The 24,685-nt window shown below is 38.8% G+C and overlaps 1 protein-coding gene across 1 annotated transcript; it reads right to left on the bottom strand.

The window, feature by feature from the left end:
- Nucleotides 1-4,430: 4,430 nt before the first annotated feature.
- On the bottom strand, nt 4,431-19,546 carry LOC116484931 (alcohol dehydrogenase 1C). The gene is made up of 9 exons (XM_032180047.2): nt 19,458-19,546; nt 15,673-15,774; nt 14,923-15,061; nt 13,089-13,176; nt 12,774-12,993; nt 10,707-10,967; nt 8,507-8,642; nt 7,493-7,631; nt 4,431-4,709 (listed from the first exon to the last, which is right to left on the bottom strand). Exons 1-9 carry the CDS (start codon nt 19,473-19,475, stop codon nt 4,685-4,687), a joined length of 1,128 nt encoding a protein of 375 aa, XP_032035938.1. The 5' UTR covers nt 19,476-19,546; the 3' UTR covers nt 4,431-4,684.
- Nucleotides 19,547-24,685: the final 5,139 nt, after the last annotated feature.

The following is a 24,685-nucleotide window of genomic DNA, read 5'->3' as shown; positions in this document are numbered from 1 at the left end:
AATTTAAACTCCCACTAACAGTGTATAAGTACATCCTTTTCTTTGCAACCTTGTCAGACCTAGCCATTCTGACTGGTATGAGATGGGAACTAAATGATGAGAACATACGGACACAAAGAGGGGAACAATGGACACTGGACCCTCCGTGAGGGTGAAGCATGGGAGGGAGAGGAACAGAAAAAAGAACTATTGGATACTAGACCTAGTACCTGGGTGATAAAATAATCTGTACAACCCCCTATTGAGAGGTGACAGTGTGCTGGCAGCTCTTGCAGCCCTCACTCGCTCTCAGAGCCTCCTCGGCTTCGGCGCCCACTCTGGCTGTGCTTGAGGAGCCCTTCAGCCCACGGCTGCACTGTAGGAGCCCCTTTCTGGTCTGGCCAAGGCCAGAGCCAGCTCCCTCAGCTTACGGGGAGGTGTGGAGGCAGTGGCACTGTTGGGAACCGGGGCTGCGAGCGGGGCTTGTGGGACAGCGCGAGTTCCAGGTGGGCGTGGGCTTGACAGGCCCCGCACTTGGAGTGGCCAGCTGGTGCCACCGCCTCGGGCAGTGAGGGGCTTAGCACCCCGGCCAGCAGCTGCGGAGGGTGCACAGGGTCCCCCAGCAGTGCTGGCCCGCCAGCACTGCGCTCGAATTCTTGCCAGGCCTCAGTTGCCTCCCCACGGGGCAGGGCTCAGGACCTGCAGCCTGCCATGCCTGAGCCTCCCCACCACCGTGGGCTCCTGCACTGCCCAGCCACCCAGATGAGCGCAGACCCCTGCTCCACAGCACCCTGTCCCATCGACCACCCAAGGGCTGAGGAGTGCAGGCTCATGGAGTGGGACTGGCGGGCAGTTCCACCTGCAGCCCCAGTGCTGGATCCACTGGGTGAAGCCAGCTGGGCTCCTGAGTCTAGTGGGGACTTGGAGAACCTTTATGTCTAGCTAAGGGATTGAGAATACACCAATCAGCACTCTGTGTCTAGCTCAAGGTTTGTAAATGCACCAGTCAGCACCCTGTGTCTAGCTCAAGGTTTGTAAATGCACCATTCAGTGCTCTGTGTCTAGCTGATCTGGTGGGGACTTGGAGTACCTTTATGTCTAGCTAAGGGATTGTGAATGGACGAATCAGCACTCTGTGTCTAGCTCAAGGTTTGTAAATGCACCAATCAGCACCCTGTGTCTAGCTCGGGGTTTGTGAATACACCAATCAGTGCTCTGTGTCTAGTTAATCTAGTGGGGACCTGGAGAACTTTTGTGTCTAGCTCAGGGATTAGAAACACACCAATCAGCACCCTGTCAAAACAAACCAATCAGCTCTCTGTAAAACAGACCAATCAGCTCTCTGTAAAATGGACCAATCAGCAGGATGTGGGTGGGGCCAGATAAGGGAATAAAAGCAGGCTGCCCAAGCTAGCAGTGGCAACCTGCTGGGGTCCCCTTCTGCTCTGTGTAATCTTTGTTGTTTCACTCTTTGTAATACATCTTGCTGCTGCTCACTCTTTGGGTCCACACTGCGTTTATGAGCTGTAACACTCACCGCGAAGGTCTGCAGCTTCACTCCTGAGCCAGTGAGACCATGAACCCACCAGAAGGAAGAAACTCCGAACACATCCGAACATCATAAGGAACAAACGCTGCCTTTAAGAACTGTAACACTCACCGGGAGGGTCTGTGGCTTCATTCTTGAAGTAAACACACTATGACACGAGTTTACCTATATAACCAACCTGCCCATGTACCCCCGAATCTATAATAAAACTTTAAAAAATAAAAATAGAAAAACCAAAGAAACAAACAAGAAACTCAAGAACTATAGTTATATCTCCTTAAGGCAATTAAATATCTTCCAAAACATGGTACATTATTAGTTTCTGAGTGAGTAGTAGTCTTCAAATATATTTCCAAAAGAATTATCTGTTGATCTTTCTGACCTACTTTCATTGATAGCTACGGAGTTATTAGCTGAAGTGTCAAATACCTCAAAGAGCAAGCCTGGAAACAATGGAAACCAGATTTTTTATCTCTCTGGTTATCTTTGTTTATTAGTTTCATTGGTAAGGTGTTAAGCAACCTGCAGTTTCTATGGTGATTGCGATAGTGCCGTGCACGTGATCTGGACCTTGAGATCTAAGTAAAAGAAATGAGCAAACCAAGTTAATATATGTAAACATCCATCTCATCAAACCAGTGTTTGGTACCAGCTCCACTTTTACTTTTGTCCCACCAATTTTTCTTTCTCTCTTTAGGCAATGGACCACTTCCTGAATGTTGCTAGATATTTGATAGGCAAATAGCATTTAATGTACTTTAATGAAATAGTTACTGTAACAGTTTCAAGAAACACCTAACTAGAGGTTATTTGTGTAATAAACATTTGGTCACAGAAATGAACAGTCAGGTGTCTAAGCATGTATTTATAAGATACAGATTTGCTCTCACTATACTTCAACATCTGAGCAATTTTCTAACAATTCTGTTGGGATGACTTTCTAATCCAAGGGCAGCATGTATGATTTATAAAGTAGCAAAAAGTTAATTCAGAGTTTTGTTTGTGTGCCCTTTCTGGAGGTGCTAAGTCAGTGCACCTCACATAGTTATTAATTAAACCATCAACATAAACTTTTCTCTTTTTAAAGTTTGAAAATTTCTTTATTTTGACAAAGCCTTTTGCTGCTGGCTAAAATGAGTGCAAACTATGTACATTCACAGAGTTACATTATGGAGGGGGTGATCAGCATATATAGAAGTCCTTGATTCTAGAGTCAAAATTTGCTGGAAGTCACCCAGATCATGTGCACCACTTTAGGCCCACCAGGACACAAGCCACTCTGGGGTTCCAATTTTATATTTTGATTTTGACTTGCCTTTTTAGACCCACCATTGTCAATGTAAGTAGGAGCCAGTGCATGGTGCAGAAGGCTCCCACGTGCCACTGTCACCCCATGGAGGACTGTACCACTCTATGACAACACCAGCAGTGCCCACCTAATGCCCCCAACTCTACCTGCTCCCCTAGCCTGGGAGGAAGGAGGGTGGGAGCTGGATGTCAGCCTCTGTGTCACTGGCAGGATTTGATGACCCTGTTGTGGGGTGGGCATGTAGAACTGCTTCTTCTTTTTCTGGATCTCACACCATCAGCATCAGTGTAAAAGCCACAGAGCACCCAGCAACAGGTAGTGTCCCATGATGTTATCTTAGGGAGATTCTGAAAAGTGCCTTGACCCTGAGTATCTCCTTCAGCATTTTTGACCAATCACATGTTCTCCACATTTAGGAGGCCCTTCCCAGCTGGCAAAACTCTTTCATTAGTATCATCACATTTAGCCTCGGTAAAGCTGTAATGGGCTGGTTGAGTACTTTTTTCAAAACAAAGGATGAACAAGCTCAGAGAGACTGAGTGACTTACTGAAGGTCACATAGTAAATGATAGACTATTTTACTTTATGTCTAGGGTCTTCCACAATATGAAATAGATTGTATGTATTGCAACAAGTAGCATTTTTGGAGACAGCTGTAACTCCTTTACCAGGAATCATATTTGCATGTCACATTTAGAGATAAAGCTCTAAATGCAAATCTTCCCCTAAGAGTGGAAAAGCATTAACAAATGGCCACCACAGGCCTTTACATATTCAAAGTATTAAACTAATTCTAGGATCATAGACTTGATGTAAGACATGGTAGTTAATAGGAAAGTTCTAGATTAAAAACAATTTTGCACAAATATACATTTGTGTGTGTGTGTCTACTTGGAAAACACATTGCTTTAGGTGTTTTTGCCATTTCTTAGTTACCAATTTTACACTCTGTGTTCACAGCATTTGCCACCCGATATCTACATATAAAGCCACCATAATACTTTAAATTACTTTATGCTTCATTTTCAGTCAATTGGAATCATAAACTAAGACTGTTTAGCTAATGAAGCACTTTCATGAGCAAAAATTACAGATTTTTTGAACATGATTCTAGGAATAGTTCAGTTTTCACATTTAGTGTCTGAACCTAAGTTTGTCATATGAAGCACAAAATCTGCTTTTATTTTTAAAAATCAGTTATATTTTCACTGTAAACAAATAGCATAAAAGCAATAAAAACACTTCCCTTCACTGTATGAAAATATGTGATATTTTATTTGAGTTACTAATTAAAATCCTGGATTTAGAACTTCTGGATCTTCTTCACTTATAAATTTGAGTCTATTCTTTACCATACCGTAGTTTTTACCCTAGGGATTTGGTACATTTTATTAAAAAAAGGAAAATGCAGACAGTGAAAATTGAGATAGAGTTAGAAGACTTCAAGCACAATAGCCCAGCACGTATATATTCAGGACAAGTGAATGGTCCCCTCCACTGGATTCAATGACTGAAAATTATGAAGATATCAAAAATGCAAGAAATTACAGGAAATATTTTTCCTCAATGGCAAAGATGGCACCCAAGTCGAAAGGTTAAGAAGGAAGGTTTATTGGCTTCAATTCCCCAGTTGATGTTCAACATTTTATTTAGTTCTCATTTGGATTTTAAACATTTGCTTGACAAATAATTTCCAATCAATTTCCATTTCTTTGGAAAGCTCCCACGTGTAATTTATTTTTAACATCTCTGAAGAGCAGAATTAATGATATTTCCTAGCTGTTGCTCCAGATCATGTAGGGTAGAGGAGGCTGAAAACTGCTACAAGGGAAGGCATCTGTATTGTTTCAAAACGTCAGGACGGTACGGATACTGCAATAGGAAAGAAGAGACATTGTGTTAACATTTAGACAACCCACATGCTTCCATATGAGAGTCCAAGGAGCATTTGAGGTGACTTAGTGAAAATCTGTCTGTGTTCTCAGCCGCTCCATTCCCATCCCTATGCATTTGGGTCAAGTCAAGTGAAGGGAAGTTCATGTTTTTTGGTTTTCTCTTGTGTTTTCTTCAATCTTAAGCTCACTCAAAACCTCTGAGTATGCCTGTCGTTTAGACTTCAGTTCTACATTAGCATCTTCAAAACATCATTTTTTCGTGCCCACGTTTCTGGTAAAATACGGAATATAAAACAACAATAGGTAATAACATGCAATAAGTTTTTGCTATTTGTCACATGCTTCATGCATTTTTTTCACTTAAATCTCAACCTAAACAATGACAACAGGGAGTGGATTTCCATATTATTTCCATTTAGAGATGATAAAAACTGAGACTTAGAAAGATTTGTAACTTGCTCTGGTTGCACATCTAGTATAGGGTGTTGGGATTCAAACCCAAATACAAATTTGCACAAATTATAAGATGATAGATACCTTGCCTGAAAGAACTGATAATTTAATAAGGTTAGAACCATGCTGGAGGTTTAATAGACCTTTGATACAGAGATGTTTAAGGATTCTTAGAAGTAGAGAACGAAGTTGATTTGTATTAATTCTAAGATACTTCATTCTTGTGAAGATTAGAAATGTAACATTTATACTAGAATTAATGCCCTTTCTATAAACCTACTTTTGATGCATACTTTTAAGAAAAGATGATCGTTGCGACTGAGAATTTTATATATATATATAGTGTGTGTGGTGTGTGTATGTATGTATACATATAAGAAAAATATATGCACATAATTTAGAGAATAAAGGACAGAAGAAGCCAGTAAAAAAAAAAATCTGTAATCTTACAACCTCGGAGTAATCATGGTCAATGTTTTCTTGAATTCTATCAACTTTTTCTAGACACAGATACATTTTCTATTGTCCTTTTTGAAAATTTGGGATCATCTTATAAATACAATTTATATGATTTATTTTATGAGTTTAAAATTACATTTTAAGAATTTGCCAATGAAGTCTTTTTTTCATTTCTAACGGTTGGGATTTACTAAATCATATTCTTAATGTTGGACTTTTTGAATGTTTCTAAATATTGATATTACTGATAATAAGAAAACATGCGTAAACATATATGTATGTTTGAGTTGATTATTTCTATAGAATAGACTTCTAGAAATGGTATTGCTGGAACAAAGGATCTAGGTTTTTTTGGAGGTTTCTGATACAAATTACCAAATTGCTTTCCCAAAAGGATGTATCAATTACTATTGAAAGTATATGAAAGTGTCCAAGTCACCTTACTCTTACCAATATTGATATCACAATTTTTAATCTTTGCTTATTGATAAGATTTTATTTACATATGCATATTACTATATGACATTCTTGTAAAGTGAATTTAGGCATGCTTCATGACTTCTTTTGTTGCTCAATAGTGTCCTCTGGTTTTGGTCATCTCTATTTGCCATCATCTTATCAATCTATGATGATGATGTCAATGATAATAATAATGACAATGATAATTAACCTTTGATCAATACTGTTTTCCATATATATATATATATATGTATGTATATGTACTCTTGAGGGGTGGTGTGGTTTAATAGAAAGTGAATAGATTTGCTAACAACAAGATCTTCCTTTGAATTCTGGCTCCCCTTCCTACCACCTGATGATTTTGACCAAGTCATGCCTTCTCTGCTTCTTAGTTTTCTCTTCTCTAAGATAGTGAGATTGAGACTGACACTGAGCATTGTCTGGGAATCACATGAGAAAATGCAAGTAAGACAGTTAGTAGAACAGCTGGTGCTCTGTGGGTGCTATTTTCTTTCCTTCCTCAAGAATATTTGTCGAATAAAATATCTAGTATGATAGTTTTGTGAGTTTCAAAGAAACACTGTTTGAAGTTGAAAATCTCATGAAAACAAGTGTGGGATAGCAGAAAAACCCCAGACTCTGGAGCTAGAAGGCAGAGGTTAGATATAACTGCCTGTTTCCATTTGTGTCTCATATAAATGCAAGTGACAAACTTCATTATATTAGGTGATTGTGAGTGTAAATGTTAGAGGTAGGAAATAGAATTGGCTTATTTTTCTAAGACTTAGAGAAAATGTAAGACCAACATTTAAAATAGGTTTTAGTACCCTTCTCTTTTACAACAATTTTTCTTTGTAAAATGTTTTTTCTAAACTGCAAAAAAAAAAGAAAAGAAAAAGGAAAATCTAGTAGTATCTACTTAGAAATCAATCCCAATGTAGTTCCACCTACTCCCACAATGAATATGCTGAGGATGTCCTGAAAATAATTTTAATATACAACCATTAGATGTCACACTTACTTATATGACAGGCAGAGGTGTTAGTGATTCCGTGTTATAATTATGGTTGTTTAAACTTTTTTTTGGAGGGGGATGGGGGCCAAAGTGAGTGTTCTCTTTTAAAGAAGGCTGAGTGACTCGGATCATTCAGATACGCTGTAATCAACATAATTTGGCTTCAGCAGAATAGAAAATGCAAAGCAACTGTTTTTAGCTTCTCACAGTATTACCTTACATGTGCTCCATGCAAAGATTGAACTGGCAATGGAAAACCAAGGCACTCTAATTTTTTCTCATCCTTCCACCTTTTCATTCTCTGCTAGACACCACCCCCCTCCACCCGCTACTGTAGAATACAAAGCAAAACAAAAAAACAACTTAAAATCTACCTCTTTCCAGAGCGAAGCAGGTCAAATCCTTCATTTATTTTTTCAAAAGGTAAAACGTTTGTTATTAATGCATCCAGTGAAAACTTCTTAGCCATAAATTCAGCCACAAGTTTGGGGACAGATTCTTTACTCTTAAAGCCTGAAAAGAAGAAAATATTGTTAGATCCAACCAGGGTAAGTAGGAGAACTGAAGAGAAGATTTTCCAAATAAATGAAAGTTTAGAAAAGGTGCTGCATTCCAGACTGCTATAACTGAGGATAATAAGAGATAGAGTACTTCAATATGCTTTTACAGTGCTTTGACTTAAAAAAAAATCACAGATAAACAAGGGTCCTTAGTTATTCTCTCTCTCACAGAGAAATTATAGTACAGATGTTATGCCCAAGGTTAAGAGCAAATTTATTAGTTGTCTAGATTTTTGTGTGGATATGGTTTATTGTTATGTATTTCCATGGCCTACTAGAAATTTCCTTGCCTTACGCAGTCACAAGTACAAAAAGAGGTGGAGATGAAAGTCCTGGTTAATAGTGACATCAGAAAAGTCTATCTTGGGGCTAGGCACGATGGCACACGCCTGTAATCCCAGCACGAGCACGTTGGGAGGCCGAAGTGGGCAGATCATTTGAGGTCAGGAGTTTGAGACCAGCTTGGCCAACATAGTGAAACCTCATCTCTACCAAAAAAAATTAGCTGGGCGTAGTGGCGCATGCCTGTAATCCCAGCTACTCTGGAGGTTGAGATAGGAGAATCACTTGAACATGCAAGGTGGAGGTTGCAGTGAGTCAAGATTGCGCCACTGCACTCTACCTTGTGTGACAGAGCAATACTTCATCTCCAAAAAAAAAAAAAAAAAAAAAAGAAAAGAAAAGTTCTGTATTATTGGAGACTATAGATAGAAAAGAAATTTTAATTTATTTTTAATTTCATTGCTTTCAAAAACTTGCCTTGTCACTCATAAAAGGAGAGAAATTCTTAGATTAATGAGAATGTGGCTCTGAAGCCTAACTACATACCTCCAAAAATAGCTCCTTTCCAGGTGCGTCCAGTCAGTAGCAGCATAGGGTTTACTGAGAGGTTTTGGGAATCAGGAGGTACCCCTACGATGACACTTGTGCCACATGCCTCATGACAACATAACAGGGAAGCCATCTGGAATAAAGTGAACATTTAGTATCCTTAACGTGGAGTGGCATAGTTCATACTCATAATGCACAATATCATGTAATAGGCTTAGCTGGATTGTGAGTGTGTAGAGGGAAGAGATCATGTCTTTTGCTCCTTCAGTCCCCCTTTCTTTGCGTAGGATAGTGCTGTGGATGTAGGAAATGCCCAGAAAATGGTTTTTGAACGAAAGCATGGACGAATAAATTGGTGTGCCCTTAGTTCTTCCTAATAAAGGAATAAAGAGGGAAACATCATTACAAACATAATAAAGTCCTGTTCCTTGTACAAGTGTACATCATTCTTAGGCAATCTGTGAGTTGGTTCATTTTTCATTGATTTAATACATAGATATTTTGAACCCAATACTTTGAATCAGATATGTTGATGGTGAACAAGATAAATGAGTATATCACCAAAATTAGTCTCTTGTCCACTTGATAGCCTTCCTTATTAACAGATTCCTATGTCCATTTCTCAAGTGGACATGTTTTAAACATTGTTTTTACCTCCCCAAATGTATATTGGTTTTACATTAAACTACATTGACTATTTGGGAACCTCAAAAGACAGTTCAGAAAATATTTTCCAGTCAGCTTTTGGAACATGTTCTGTAGTTAGAAAATGGTTTAGGATCCCTCTAGGTATATAATGATTAGTTCTTTGATTTTGGATTCTGACCTTTGGGAGACCGACATCCTCAGAATATGTGGCTGTCAGATATTTGGTGTCTTGAGATAATGTACACTCCAGTTCCACATGAGAAAATGGAGGAAGATATAGAAAAAGAGCATAAGGAGAAAAGCTATAGCCCTGGAAAAAATTGGATTCTCTTGACACTTTATTCCTCTGTGGCATTTGTCCCAGGTCAAGGCTGCTGGGAACTTTGATCTCAGGGTGCTGCTCCCTGTTACCCACACTGCTGGACCTTCTAGAAAACATCAGCAATGGAAACTTTTTGGTTTCTGGAGACTTTTTCAGTAGGAGTCTAGATAATTCTGGGTAGGTAAAATATAGCTAGAGATATGTTTCCCGTTGCCTTTGATATTTGTAACTGTTTGAAACTAATATCATGTAATAATTCAAAGATGACATAAGCACTGCAAGATTGGAAATAGTATTTCATATCAATAATGCCAACTGAGGCTCGGCATGGTTGCTCATGTCTGTACTCAGCATTTTTGGAGGCTGAGGTAGGAGACTCACTTAAGCCCAGGAGGTTAAGGCTGCAGTGAGCTATAATCATATCACTGCACTCCAGCCTGGTGACAGAGTGAGACCCTGTCTCAAAAAAATAAAATAAAATAAAAAAGGGGGCAGCTGACATTTATTGGAAACTAACCACATGATGGGTTATATTGTGCAAAGTATTTTACGTGCATTGTCTCATGTGTTTCATAAACAATGCCATGAGATATGTAGCTCTTAAGTTTTGAGAGTGGTAAAATCTTTTGACTGTATTTAAAGTATTCAGTCCAAGTAGTACTGGGTACTAGTTTTGTGCCAGGCACTGTCCAGTTTCTGTGATAAAATATAGCAATGTATTAAAGCAGTCACCTTCCTTAGGGCATATTTTCTGTTAATAAAATAATAGTTGGTCTAAAATTGCTCATTTCTTTTGACCGAAGAATACTATGTCAAAAAGTTTGGAATTCATTAAGAGCATACATAAAATTGTTAAAATATTTTTGTTAAGAATGTAAAAGAAAAATAAAACTTTTTAATTTGAGAAAATGATTTATATTATTTATATATATTTAAGTTTGCATTTTAAACTAAAAATTAATAAAGTATATTTGTAGTGGCTGTGTTAAGAAAAACAAGCCCTTTATCTTTTCTCAAGAGGAAATATGACTTGAGACAGGTTTGCTTAGCTGATCGAAAGGAAGATTTCTCATAACAATAAATTAAACAAGCCCGGTAACAAAAAGAGGATGGAAATTTCCATTCATCATTAAAAATATCCTTTATACATAATACGTATATTCTACTGCCTAAATGCATCCTCCAGGTTGCAGAGGCAGAAATCTCAGGGCATGTCATGGAACATACCATGGTGTCAAGCCGACCAATGACTTCAAACGAAAAATCCACACCTCCATCAGTCATTTCCTTTAGCACCTCCTGGATAGGTTTCTTGTAGTCTTGAGGGTTGATGCATTCAGTGGCACCCAACTCTTTAGCCTTTGCAAATTTGTCCTTGTTGATGTCCACCGCGATGATTCTGGCCGCTCCAGCTGCTTTACAGCCCATAACAACAGATAGGCCGACCCCTCCCAGGCCAAACACAGCACAGGTAGACCCTGGGGTGACCTATGTTTTCAGAAAATGCAAAAATGAATTAAATAAAGTTTGGTAGAAATTGCTTAAGCTTTATAAAGTGCCATGTCTTGTGTGTTATCAAGAACTACTCAGACTCTTCTGTCTAACCTGTTATCGAAACCTGTTTTGGCTTGAAATGCCTCATGTTTAAATTCAAGGGGTTGAACTAGTTGAGTAGTTCTGAAACTGCTGCATATTAGATTCATCTGGGGAGCTTTAAAAACATCCCACAGTCCAGGTCATAGCCCATGCCAATTAAATGAGAATCTCTGCAGGTGGAACTAAGTCTACAAGGGACTCCAATGGGTCAGGCTGGGAACCAGGGGACTGGATGATCTTTGAGATCCAGATGGCAGTGATTACAATCTTGTAGGGACTCTCAATTGCTGAAATCCCTTGATAGCCAGCTTCAGTATCTCATACATACACCAAGGCAATATTTGGAAAATAAAATAAGTGGAAAAGGCTACTCCAGGAGACTGAAAACTATTCCGCTTAAACTCTCAATAGTTAACTCCTTTGTTCATTTATGTTCAGTAGTCGTGACCAGTATATCCCTGCTTTAAAAAATACACTTGTGAACAACACAGCAATGAAACATTAGTCTATATTTTAATAATAAATAAAATCTGTTCTTATGAGTATCCTCAGCTTCTGTTCTTGGGTAGGCTCACTTAGACTACCCATTAAAATAGATGAGGCAATTGAACAAGGGAGTAAGTGCTAAAGTCACCGAAATTTGGAAAAGATGTCCTCTAAATTGTTTAAATTGGCTAGTGGTTATCTATTAAACCTAGTCTCCCACAGTCAGCCTTCGTTTTGGGTAACATGCTGCTCCTGTTCCAAATAATCTCATTCTTATATTCCCTTAAGGGTGTCTTTTGCACTCATTCATTCACGAAGTGTTATTCAATACTATGGGGGACAACACCACCTTTACCTTACTTAGAAAAATACAAGGCTTGTTTGTGACTGTGGTTTAAAAGTGCTAATAACTATGGATTGTGATTTAAGATTCAGCAGGAGATGTGTAAAAGATATTTTAGTCTTAGTGCTCATATTGAGCAGAAGTGAGATTTTGGGCAAATATCTTTATATCTCTGGACTTTGGTTTCATAAAATGAAGCATACTACTAGATTTTCAGCCTACTCAGATGAGGAGCCTTTAAAGAATTTCTGCTTGAAATTTACCACTTCTGAAGTATATGTGTGTGTTCATACCAGGGAAGATAGTTTTAGCAGTGAAATGTCATAATGAGTGAATTACGCATCACTGAAGCTTCATAACTTTTCTTCTAAGAATCCACAGAGTGGGTGAGCCTTGGTTTGGAAGTGCATCAGGTAAGGTTTTGGACTCTACTGTTGATCCTAATTCTGGGAGCAGAGGATCCACAGACTAGATGGTCCTCAAGGGCAGACGCTTCATTTCATTTACTTTTGCTGTCAGAGCCTAGCAGAACCTGTGGTGCCTGAGGCATGTATAGGTGCTCTCCAATTGTTGAATGAATTACTACATGAGTTAGTTCACAGACCTAAAATTTCATGATCCCATAAACAGCTAATTCAGAAGAAAAATTATTGAAAATGACATCTTTACATTTTCTTAACAACTTTTTATCTGTGATAAATTGGTGAAATTTCTAGCCTGTGCTCTCAATTCTTTCTGGGCCGTTTTTCTACTCTTAATTGACACTTCAAATCTACAAAAATAATTTCTGATTCTTGCAAGAAATTGCTTCCCTTTTGGTTCCTGACAGTCTGCGTGTAACCGGTTTTATCATCCGTTGTCATTTCTACCTTGGCAACTTTGACTGCAGACCCATAACCAGTCGAAAATCCACAGCCAATGAGGCAGACTTTCTCCAGGGGTGAGGCTGCATCAATTTTGGCCACTGCATTCTCATCTACCACCGTGTACTGGGAGAAGGAGCTGACACCGACGAAGTGGTGGATGGGCTTCCCCCTGCAGGTGAACCTCCTGGTGCCATCCTGCAGGGTCCCCCGAGGATTGCCTAGACTGGGCAGTGCAATACACAGACACACAAGCATGAGACAGGAGCATAACTAATGTGCAAACTCAAAGTCTGTGCAAAGAAAGCATCAGAAACTTACTCATTTTTCAAGCAGTAGTTGCTTTCTGGGTTTTTACAAACTCTGCATTTTCCACACTGAGGAGTAAAGAGCGGGATGACTTTATCACCTGGAGAGGAATAAAACAAATTCTTCTTAAATTTCTATGCAGGAATTAATAGAGCAAAAACTTAAAGCTCACATGTATAGATTAGAACCATGTATCTGAAAAGTTTCTAAGAAATAGGGTCTAGTCACAACTATGTCATTTGTCATTTCCTGCCAAGGCCTTGTTTTTTAATTTGGGTTTATAAGTGCCGGAAGAATCCTAAAGAGAAAATGCAAGTGTGAGAAACAAGATGGATTAAAAAAATTCCATCAACTGTATTAATAAACTTTTATGCAGTGCACTAATTTATCCTGGAGGCTTTGCAGATATAATTTATGTAGTCCTTGTCTAATTAAATCTTAATTAAATATTTTTGCTGTAAGTATAAATATAAATTTTAGTTGAAAGTAGCCTATTTTAGTCCCAGTAGATGTTGGGAAGATCTGGTATTTTGTAAGAATTTGATTTACAACAAAAATGAGATTTTTAACATAGGTCTTGGCTTTTCAAAGAGACTAGGTTTATCTTTATTATAAAATGAGTGTTTTCAAAAAGATCTTAGTTCTTTTTTGAGGAAAACTAACAAAAATAGGACAAAGAAGAATTACAGAAATTCATCTGAAAATTTCTACCCTCCACAATAAGTTAGACACTTTTTTTTAGGATAAGAATTGACTTTCAAGTGTTTTTAGCTGGTAATTTGTGAATTATCTATTTTTACTGTTATGGTGGAGGGAGGAGGGGTGAGAAATACGGCAGTCATTTTGTTATTAATTTTTTTCTGAGTAAAGGAAATAGAGCTAAAACTCAAATTGGACAGTTTATTTTATTATTTTCTTTTCACAGTCTAAGTTAGTACTTGGTAAGTGGACAGGTCAAATCCACTGGCTAAAGTGATTCTTCAGAGTTAAAAACAAATTTTATTTTTAATCACCTATGCTGTCTATTTCACAAGACCAAGAAAAATGATTGGTGCATAACATTTTATAGGTAAAGTTTATATGGAAACGATGGTATGGAAATGTCCTAGTTATTCATCCTTAATTAATATAGAAATATTTCTATTAATACATAATAAGATTAGGTAAAATAAATATTGAAGATAAAATAATTAGTAATCCATAATCAGTCACATTTAAGCATGGCTGAAGGTAATAAGGCAGACATTGTTGATGATGGACGGCTCCTGCTATGTTTCTTTCATTTCCTTTCACCTAGTCTGTTTCATTGATTCCATGCTCAGGAAGAGAGACCATGTTGGAAGAGGAAATTGGTGAAAGAGCTGCATAGGTCACCTAAGGAAAGGTCATGTTTATTCAGCCATAGCCGTGTAGCCTCCATTTTGTGAACTCAGCACAGAACAGTGTCCATACTTATGTTTTTTTCTCCCCTCCCATTTATAGTTTTTTGGGCCCTTACAGAAGACAGTGTTCAGCTAACACTAACATGGAAGTTACTAGATTATGAATTCTACACTAGTAGGCACTGTGTCCCTTTTGATCCTCATATATCTCCAGGCTCTAACCTAGTGCCTGGCATCTAGTAGATAGTACATAATGGTTGAAGGGTAGAATACACGCATGTGTGCCTGAAGTCATACATGCTTGAGTCAGGCAAGCAGAGAGGGAAGGAGGAAACCCCTGAAGTCCCAGCTGCCCTGTGACCTTGTGCAAGCCCTTTCGTCTTTCATTGCCTCGGTTTCCTCATCCAGGCTGACTAACCTTGTGATGGTGAACCAAGGAATGTCCCTGAGTGTGAATCCTGTACCTGGTTTGACTGTAGTCACCCCTTCTCCAATACTCTCCACGATGCCGGCTGCCTCGTGGCCTAAAATCACAGGAAGGGGGGTCACCAGGCTACCACTAACCACGTGGTCATCTGAACGACAGATTCCTACGGCCACCATCTACAGAATAAAGAGAAGATGTTTAGATTCAGAAAAGATTATGACTGTCAGATGGACTTAACAAACCCAATTTTCTAAAATTGTTATTCTAAAATATTTTCAAGGGTTTTGCTGATAATCCCTACTATTCCCAAATATGAAAGATTCAGTTTATCTCCAAGGTTATCCTGTCTAAAACCTTCCTCTGTCTTTCTCTCTTGAATTTAACAATTTAGAATAATCTGTGAAATAATTGATCCTAAAATATTTGTCTTGTATAATATAGAAGAATGCATAGTTAAAAGAAAAAGAAGTAGAAATTGCAAATTAACACCAAGAAAATATCTAATGCAAATTGATTGTGAAGTCTTAATATATATATCCCTTTACATTTTTTTCTGTACAAACCTATAAATTCTTTTGTATTTCACTGGAGTTATATGTCATGTACTGTTGCCCACTTTAAAAAAATTTAACAATTTATATTTATACTTTCCTTGACAACAAATGTAATTTTATTTTCTGGATAATTATATAAAAAATACCTCTAGTGGATTTTGGATGTTTCTATTTTTAATATTTTCAGAATTTTTTAAACTTAAAATTAAATACAAATGGAAAAAGTATTTCACCTTAATGCGAACTTCATGAGCCTTAGGAGGTGCAACCTCTACCTCCTCAATGGAAAAGGGTTTCTTTACCTCCCATAGCACAGCTGCTTTGCATTTGATTACCTAGAACATCAAACAGAGAGATGGTACCAGTGTTTTCCCACTCTTGCAGTCAGAAATTGTGTCTTTTCATCTTTGTACATGCAACATTGAGTCTCATGTCTGGCACCTAACAGGTGTTGCATAGAAATGAAGTCCTCTGGTTTATAAAGAGAATAAGAGTATCTTTTAAAAAAGCAATAACATAATGAAAGATAAACAGAGTTAAGTACAATAAGGCACTTAGATAAAATGGAATATATTCATTTAGGCTATTCTTTTTGCTTTTTTTTTCTCCAAAGATGTTTAATCCTGATATTTTCTAACGCTGTCCTGAAGACACCTGTTTACCCACAACAATTGGCTGGTACATGTTCTAAGTCACCTTTACTTTGCTGACAGAGTCAGTGCCTGTCCAAAATACACTGCTTTCTTGCTCAATTTTCTGCTTAGGCCAAAAGGATCTGACTCCGTAAAAACAGTTATACATTTACCTTCCTGCGTAGGATGATGTCTCTTTCTCTATTTGCCTATTGTCCTCTTTTAATTTTCTCTCTCCACTTCTGTGGAAGAGAGAAAATTGTCTCAAACACCCATTTGAAACTTAGCTTTGGCAGCGTGTTTTGTCATCTAATTTATGTGCAGAGACTCCTTCCAGCTTAGATTTGAGCCCAAAATTACAGACGTTAGAGTTGGCGTTGTGTATGTGTGTTTGTGTGTGTGTGTGTGTGTGCATTCAGACCACACGCATGTATTTAAAAACTGGAGAAACTGTGTATTTGAGTTTCTAGCTAGCAAGCTTATCCACAGATGTCCTTAAAAATAAAAGCTGATCACATATTTCCAGTGCTTGGCAGTGTACTGTAAAACCCATCTTTATTGTGGTAAAGCGTGTACAATTCACAGAGCTCTTTCTATAGAGAATCAACACAATTGCAAATATAATAAAAATTCAATTGAAATTTCATCTTCTGCCAATTAATTTTCATTATTCATTTGTCAAATCCTTCAACTTTGCAGGATTTTCAATGTGGTCCATGCCAAAATAAATATCAGAATACTTGGAAATAAAGTTCTAATAGTAGGAGTTTCTGATTGTCAGGTGCCTATGATGTGACAGGTGCATTGTGGCTTGTGCTGAGTGAGTTACATGCATTATTTTTTTTTTTTTTGAGACGGAGTCTTGCTCTGTCGCCCAGGCTGGAGTGCAGTGGCGCGATCTCGGCTCACTGCAAGCTCCTCCTCCCGGGTTCACGCCATTCTCCTGCCTCAGCCTCTCCGAGTAGCTGGGACTACAGGCGCCCGCCACCACGCCCGGCTAATTTTTTGTATTTTTGGTAGAGACGGGGTTTCACCGTGGTCTCGATCTCCTGACCTCGTGATCCACCCGCCTCAGCCTCCCAAAGTGCTGGGATTACAAGCGTGAGCCACCGCGCCCGGCCATTATTTTTATTTTTAAAATTTGTTTATTTTTAATTTCTACAGTTTTTGGGGTGCAGGTGGTTTTTGATTACATGGATAAGTCCTTTAGTGGTAATTTCTGAGATTTGCTGCACCTGTCACCCGAGCAGTGTACACTGTACCTAATGTGTAGTCTTTTATCCCTAATCAAAGTCCACTATATCATTCTTATGCCTTTGTATCCTCATAGCTTAGCTCCCACTTATAAGTGAGACCATATGGTATTTGGTTTTCCATTCCTGAGTTACTTCACTTAAAATAATGGCCTCCGGCTTCATCCAAGTGGCTGCAAAGGCCATTATTTTGTTCCATTTTATGGCTGAGTAGTATCTCATGGTGTACATATCCCACATTCTCTTTATCCACTCGTTGGTTGATGGGCATTTAGGATGTTTCCATATTTTTGCAATTGCAAGTTGTGCTGTTGTAAACAACATGTATTACTTTTAAACCTAAAAAGGATGCTACCAGGACAGTACTATTGAATTATTGGTCTTACTACATCTGAAATAATTGAGGATCAACTGACTCAGTGATTGAATAATTTTTCTGAAGTCTCAAAGCTGGCTGTCCAGAGAATAAAGATCAGGCCAGGCGCGGTTGCCTAGCCCTTTAATCCCAGCGCTTTGGGAGGCCGAGGTGGGCGGATCACCTGAAGTCAGGAGTTGGAGACCAGCCTGACCAACATGGTGAAACCCTGTCTCTATTAAAAATGCTAATTAGCCAAGTATGGTGGCATGCGCCTGTAATCTCAGCTACTTGGGAGGCTGAGGCAGGAGAATCACTTGAACCCGGGAGGCAGAGGTTGCAGTGAGCCAAGATCACCATTGCACTCCAGCCTGGGCAATAGAAAGATACTCCGTCTCCAAAAAAACAAACGAAAAAATTAATGTAGCCTCACGTTTTCAGTACTCCGTGGTAGTAAATATCAAAAAGTTAAATGGCAACAACCATAATAGTGGCTAATATTTATTGACTTATTTTTATTTACCAGGTACTATTCTAAGTGCTTTTCACTATTAATTTATTGAATTCTCACAACTACCTTTTGAAATAGACATTAGTATTGTCACAATTTAGGATTGAGGAAAATAAAATGCAGGACGGGGAAACATAAATGAAATGCTGTCAAAAAGCTAAGTTACTGATGTTGCACTCAAGAGGGGAGGATTAATTATCTATTTCATCAGTTATTATTTTCATTAATATGATTGGCTTATACTTTTGCTCTATGAACTCATTATTTCTTTTAAGTCGAGTTTAGTAAATGGTAAATTTAAATTTTCTTTTTTCTAATTATTTTCTATGAGGAATGTAAATATTAATCAACAATGAATGAAAGTAAAGTGAAGTGGTGTAAGAACAGTACCAATGGGCCGCTCGTGTGATTTCCAACCAGTCTTATTGATATGAGCCTGTTTTGTTGCACCACAGCATAGAGATAAGCCTCAGAACCTTTAAACTGAATTATCATAGTGAGATATTTTATTGTGTGATACACTCCTAGCACAACAAATGGCTGGAAATAGTTGCACAGGTTTTTTTTAAAATTAGGCAATTAATAATATCAATTGATTATATTGAATGACTACATGCATTTCTGTGCACCTGTAAACACATTGAAAAAATAAGTATAAATTTATAGAAGAAAAAAACAAATATTTGTGCTCTGAGTGCTAATAAGTGATTCAAATTGCATTATTATTTTTCTGTAAGATCATATTGACTTTTATATAGGGGAGACACTGTTCCATAAGATTTCTGTGGAAATTGCCTGAATTGTGTCATAATGGGCTCCCTTTAAACGGAATTTGCATGTGATGTCTTGCTTAACCTTGATGATTCTAATGCTGTGAGATCAATGAGTATTTTGTAAGATATTTTATAGTAAGGTTAAAAGTAGATTTCAAAATCTTCTCAATCAAATTCCTCTCATAAAAGTTTTGTCAGACTTAACTTTCTTGTGTTCACAAAAAATATGAATACAAATAACATTTAAGTTATGATTTCTTAATATAAAGATAGCTTCTGATTAAAGACTTTTATAACTTTAGATTTACAAATAAGTCATGATTAGCTTGGAATAAACTATCACTTTACTGCAAATTTATTTAATGTAGGAAATAAAGACTTAATAGATACAGATTCTATATATTCTTTTTGAAGGTATTTAGGGATAGCTTATTTCCACTATAGTTCAGTATTGAAGAGAATATATTACCAACAGTAATATATTTTTTGCTTACTTTTCCTGCTGTGCTCATATTGATTCTGTCTTCTCTGCAGACCAGGAGACTGGTGAGTACTTGTGGTTTTCTTCTCTGCTTGAGTGCATAAAGCAGGTATATTGCACAGGTATTTATTTTGTTTGCTCATATAACACCCAATTCCAACTACACACGTGATCTAGGTTTTCAAGCCACACCCATCATATTCTTCTCAGACTATCAAATCATAAAAAAATCGGCAGGGGAACTAGCACTCAAAACCTTGACTTTTCCAATTTCAGATAAGATTTTGCTATCATTCAGTTAAATATTAAGTTAAAACGATAAATTTTAATTACTTTCTCTCTTCCTCCTGTCTCAAGTTCCTGCTTCTCTTCTCTCAAACCCACAGGGGTAATTCAGAGTTCAGTTTTCCCTTTGGGGTGATTCAGAGTTCCGTTTTCCCTTTGTCTGCACTAAGCTGCAATTTTGGATCCACATGGTGTAGTTATGAAGGAGGAGGAGTAGGGAAATGGGATAAACAAAGTGAAACAGAGAGAGATAGGAGCCAGAGGAGTGTGTTTGATACAGCACTCTCCTTCTCTTTATAGCAGAAAATCAGACACCCCATCAGTCACAGCAAAGGGGCTCACTGTGCCTTGCATTTCTACTCCACTCAATAACAATCAGCATTGATTGAGCATCTCCCTGTGTCAGGCACTAAGCTGGGGCTGGTGGGGTGGCAGTGATGAATAAAACTTGACTTTTACCTCTGCTGAGAGGCAGTATAGGGAAGTGGTTATGACATAGCCTTTGGGATCAGGCAGACTATTCCTTAGCAGCTCTGTATACTTGGACTTATTAGTTGACTGTTCTTTGCCTTAGTTTCCTCGTCTTTAAGGTGAGAATGAATAGTATTGTGCCCAGAAGCTGCAGACCTTCGCAGTGAGTGTTACAGCTCTTAAAGGTGACATGTCCAGAGTTGTTCATTCCTCCCAGTGGGTCCGTGGTCTTGCTGACTTCAGCAGTGAATCCGCAGACCTTCACAATGAGTGTTACAGCTCTTAAAGATGGCATGTCCAGAGTTGTTTGTTCCTCCTGGTGGCTTTGTGGTCTTGCTGGCTTCAGGAGTGAAGCTGCAGAACTTCACGGTGAATGTTACAGCTCATAAAGGTAGTGTGGACCCAAAGAGTGAGCAGCAGCAAGATTTATTGCAAAGAGCAAAAGAAGAAAGCTTCCATGGCATGGAAGGGGACCAAAGCGGGTTGCTGCTGCTCTCTTGGGTGGCCAGCTTTTATTCCCTTATTTGGCTCCGCCCATGTCCTGCTGATTGGTCCATTTTACAGAGCACTGATTGGTCCATTTTACAGAGTGCTGATTGGTCTGTTTTTACAGAGTGCTGATTGGCATGTTTACAAAACTTTAGGTAGACACAGAGCACTGATTGGTGCATTTTTACAGAGTGCTGATTGGTGCATTTACAAACCTTTAGCTAGACACAGAGCACTGATTGGTGTGTTCACAATCCTTTAGCTAGACAGAAAAGTTCTCCAAGTCCCTACCTGATCCAGAAGGCTAGCCGGCTTCACCTCTCAATAGACAGAAAGTCAAAGAGAGAGAGGAAGAGACAGAGACAAAAAGGGAGTCAAAAAGAGAGAAAGAGAGACAGAGAGAGGAAGAGAGAGACAAAGAGGGAGTCAGAGAGAAAGAAAGAGACAAAGTCAAAGAGAGAGAGGGAGAGACAGACAAAAAGGGAGTCAGAAAGAGAGAGACAAAGAAGAAGTCAAAGAGAAAGAGAGATAGAAGTAGTAAGGAAAAAACAGTGTACGCTATTCCTTTAAAAGGTAAGGTAAATTTAAAACCCGTAATTGATAATTGAAGGTCTTCTCTGTAACCCTATAACACTCCAATACTGCCTTGTTGTCAGTGTAAACAAGAGCATAGCCCAACAGAACTGAAGCCACTGACAACCTGTAGCCTTCCTATCAAAAATCTTTAAACCAACAGGTTTCCTAACAGGGGATCTAAATCTTAATTGATTACCATACAAAGGTCCTACCAGATGTAGGAGGAACTCTGAACAGGATGATAGATTGTTCCTCCCGGGTGATTAAGGGAAAAAGACACAATGGGTATTCAGTAAGTAATAAGGAAACTCTTGTAGAAGCAGAGTTAGGAAAATTGCCTAATAATTGGTCTGTTCAAACGTGCGAGTTGTTTGTGCTCAGCCAAACCTTAAAGTACTTACAGTATCAGGAAGGAGCCGTCTATACCAACTCTAAGTTAATATGGACTGAACGAGGTCTTATTAATAGCAAAGAATAATTGAAATCCCAAACTTACAAGTTTTTCAACAAAAGTAAATTTTGCTAAAAGTTAACCGTGTAACATGTATTATCCTACTACCACACACTCTCAAAGGATCTCTCAGACAGTTTACAAGAAACAATGAAATCTATCCTTACTCTACAATCCCAAATAGACTCTTTGACAGCAGTGACACTCCAAGGCCTAGACCTCATCACTGCTGAGAAAGGAGGACTCTGCACCTTCTTAGGGGAAGAGTGTTGTTTTTACACTAACCAATCAGGGATAGTATGAGATGCCTCCCAGCATTTACAGGAAAAGGCTTCTGAAATCAGACAATGCCTTTCAAACTCTTATACCATCCTCTGGAGTTGGGCAACATGGCTTCTCCCTTTTCTTGGTCCCGTGGCTGCCATCTTGCTATTACTCGCCTTCAGGCCCTGTATTTTTAACCTCCTTGTCAAATTTGTTTCCTCTAGAATCGGGGCCATCAAGCTACAGATGGTCTTACAAATGGAACCCCAAATGAGCTCGACTAACAACTTCTACCGAGGACCCCTGGACTGACCCCCTGGCCCTTTCACTGGCCTAAAGATTTCCCCTCTGGAGGACACTACAACTGCAGGGCCCCTTCTTTGCCCCTATCCAGCAGGAAGTAGCTAGAGCAGTCATCGCCCAATTCCCAACAGCAGTGGGGTGTCATGTTTAGAGGGTGGATTGAGAGGTGAAGCCAGCTGGGCTTCTGGGTCAGGTGGGGACTTGGAGAACTTTTCTGTCTAGCTAAAGGATTGTAAACACACAAATCAGTGCTCTGTGTCTAGCTAAAGGTTTGTAAATGCACCAATCAGCACGCTGTAAAAATGCACCAATCAATGCTCTGTGTCTAGGTAAAGGTTTGTAAACACACCAGTCAGCACTCTGTAAAAATGCATCAATTAGCGCTCTGTGTCTAGCTAAAGGTTTGTAAATGCACCAATCAGCTCTCTGTAAAAATGGACCAATCAGCAGGATGGTCCTGTAAAATTTACAGCTTTCTGTAAAAAGGACCAATCAGAAGGATATGGGTGGGGTCATATAAGGGAATAAAAGCTGGCCACCCAAGACAGCAGCAGCAACACACTCGGGTCCACTTCCATGCCATGGAAACTTTCTTCTTTTGCTCTTTGCAATAAATCTTGCTGCTGCTCACTCTTTGAGTCCACACTACCTTTATGAGCTGTAACACTCACCGCAAAGTTCTGCAGCTTCACTCCTGAAGCCAGCAAGACCACAAACCCACCAGGAGGAACAAGCAACTCCGGAGGCGCCAACTCTAATAGCTGTAACACTCATTGTGAAGGTCTGTGGATTCACTCCTGAAGTCAGTGAGACCATGAACCCACCAAGAGGAACGAACACCTCTGGACGTGCCACCTTTAAGAGCTGTAACACTCACTTCGAAGGTCTGCAGCTTCACTCCTGAAGTCAGCAAGACCACAAACCCACCAGAAGGAAGAAACTCCGGACACATCTGAACATCTGAAGGAAAAAACTCCGGACACACCATCTTTAAGAACTGTAACACTCACTGCGAGGGTCCACGGCTTCATTCTTGAAGTCAGTGAGACCAGGAACCCACCAGAGGGAACTAATTCTGGACACAGTAGCACTTCTTTAAAAGATTGTTTAGTGAATTAATGAAATAATCCATGTAAAGCATCTATGACAGACAGGAGAATCTTCAACCAATATTAGCTACAATTATTATCCATAAATGGAAGCTCTCAATCTAGGGAGGAAAAAGGCACACAGGTAAGCATGTCAGCCTATCTGGGTAGTACTGTGTCAGGGAGAGGGCATTCTGATCAAAGAACTTAGAGGAAGAAGGCTTTGTAGAGAGAAGATGTTTAGAAACTCAAAAGTGATCACTTTGGCAAACAGACTAAAAAACTCACTTGGGCACTCCATTGTTCTTTGTTTAATGCCATGAATATAAGTGAATACGAGTTTGATTTTTTAAAAATAAATCTCAAGTCTTCTACCAAGGCTTGAGGACTACAATGCATTTAACTATTCAATTGGATGTAGTCTGTCAACATATATACATAAACTATATTTTTCTAGAATTGTTAAGGGAACAACATTATTGTCTGTTTCTAACTACACCAATTATGCAGGTGTAGAGAGCCCTACTAGGCGTGCACTACTCCACCTAGCAGAGAGGTGAGAAAGGTTTTTCATTTCCTCATTGTGGTCTTATGGTGATTGAGTAGGCATCACTTCTAGAAAATTGCCATCACTCTGCTCACCCACTTTGTGGAGAGCAGTGTAAAGGAAAGAAGTCTAGCTACTTAGTCTGGATAGTATCAAGGAGTTTACTTGTTGCAACCAATTTGAAAGACTCATTGGATTGGCGTGTCTACAGAGTGATGGACAGACATGGTAGGGTATCAGAAATAATTTGAATTCCTAATATATTCGTGGTTTATTTATGAAGCATAAATTTGCAGGAAGTTAATGGTCATAATTTATTGAGCACCTACTATGTTTTCAGAACTCAGAGTTTTCCATATATTATTGCATAAAATCCTCAGTGCAATCGTACAAGGAAGGTACTATTATTATTAGTCTCATTTTATAGATGAGGTAAAAGAAGCTCAAAAGTTATAGATCTCTGAATGTGCTTTTTAAGTCAGAGATGTTGGCTTCAAGAACAGAACTGCAGTCAGGCTGGTGTTAATGAATTTTATAGTATAATATAACAGACAGTCACAGAAACATCAAAGGACAAGAAGTGGGTGGTATATCTTGAGCAACTGGACATCAGGGGCTGTTTCTCCTCATTGCTTCTCTCTTTTTCTCTTTCTCTTTCTGAATACACTCTGGCCCTGATTCTTCTATCTTTTAACTAGAGTCTCTCAATCACACAATTGAATCAGGGATCCAACCTGGGTCTGATGTCTGGCCGTGAAGCAATCAGT

The sequence above is a fragment of the Hylobates moloch genome, unplaced genomic scaffold, assembly GCF_009828535.3.
Source record: "Hylobates moloch isolate HMO894 unplaced genomic scaffold, HMol_V3 SCAFFOLD_2, whole genome shotgun sequence".
Taxonomy (NCBI): domain Eukaryota; kingdom Metazoa; phylum Chordata; class Mammalia; order Primates; family Hylobatidae; genus Hylobates; species Hylobates moloch.
The sequence above is the reverse complement of the archived record's forward strand: the minus strand, read 5'-3'. Positions and strand labels throughout refer to the sequence as shown.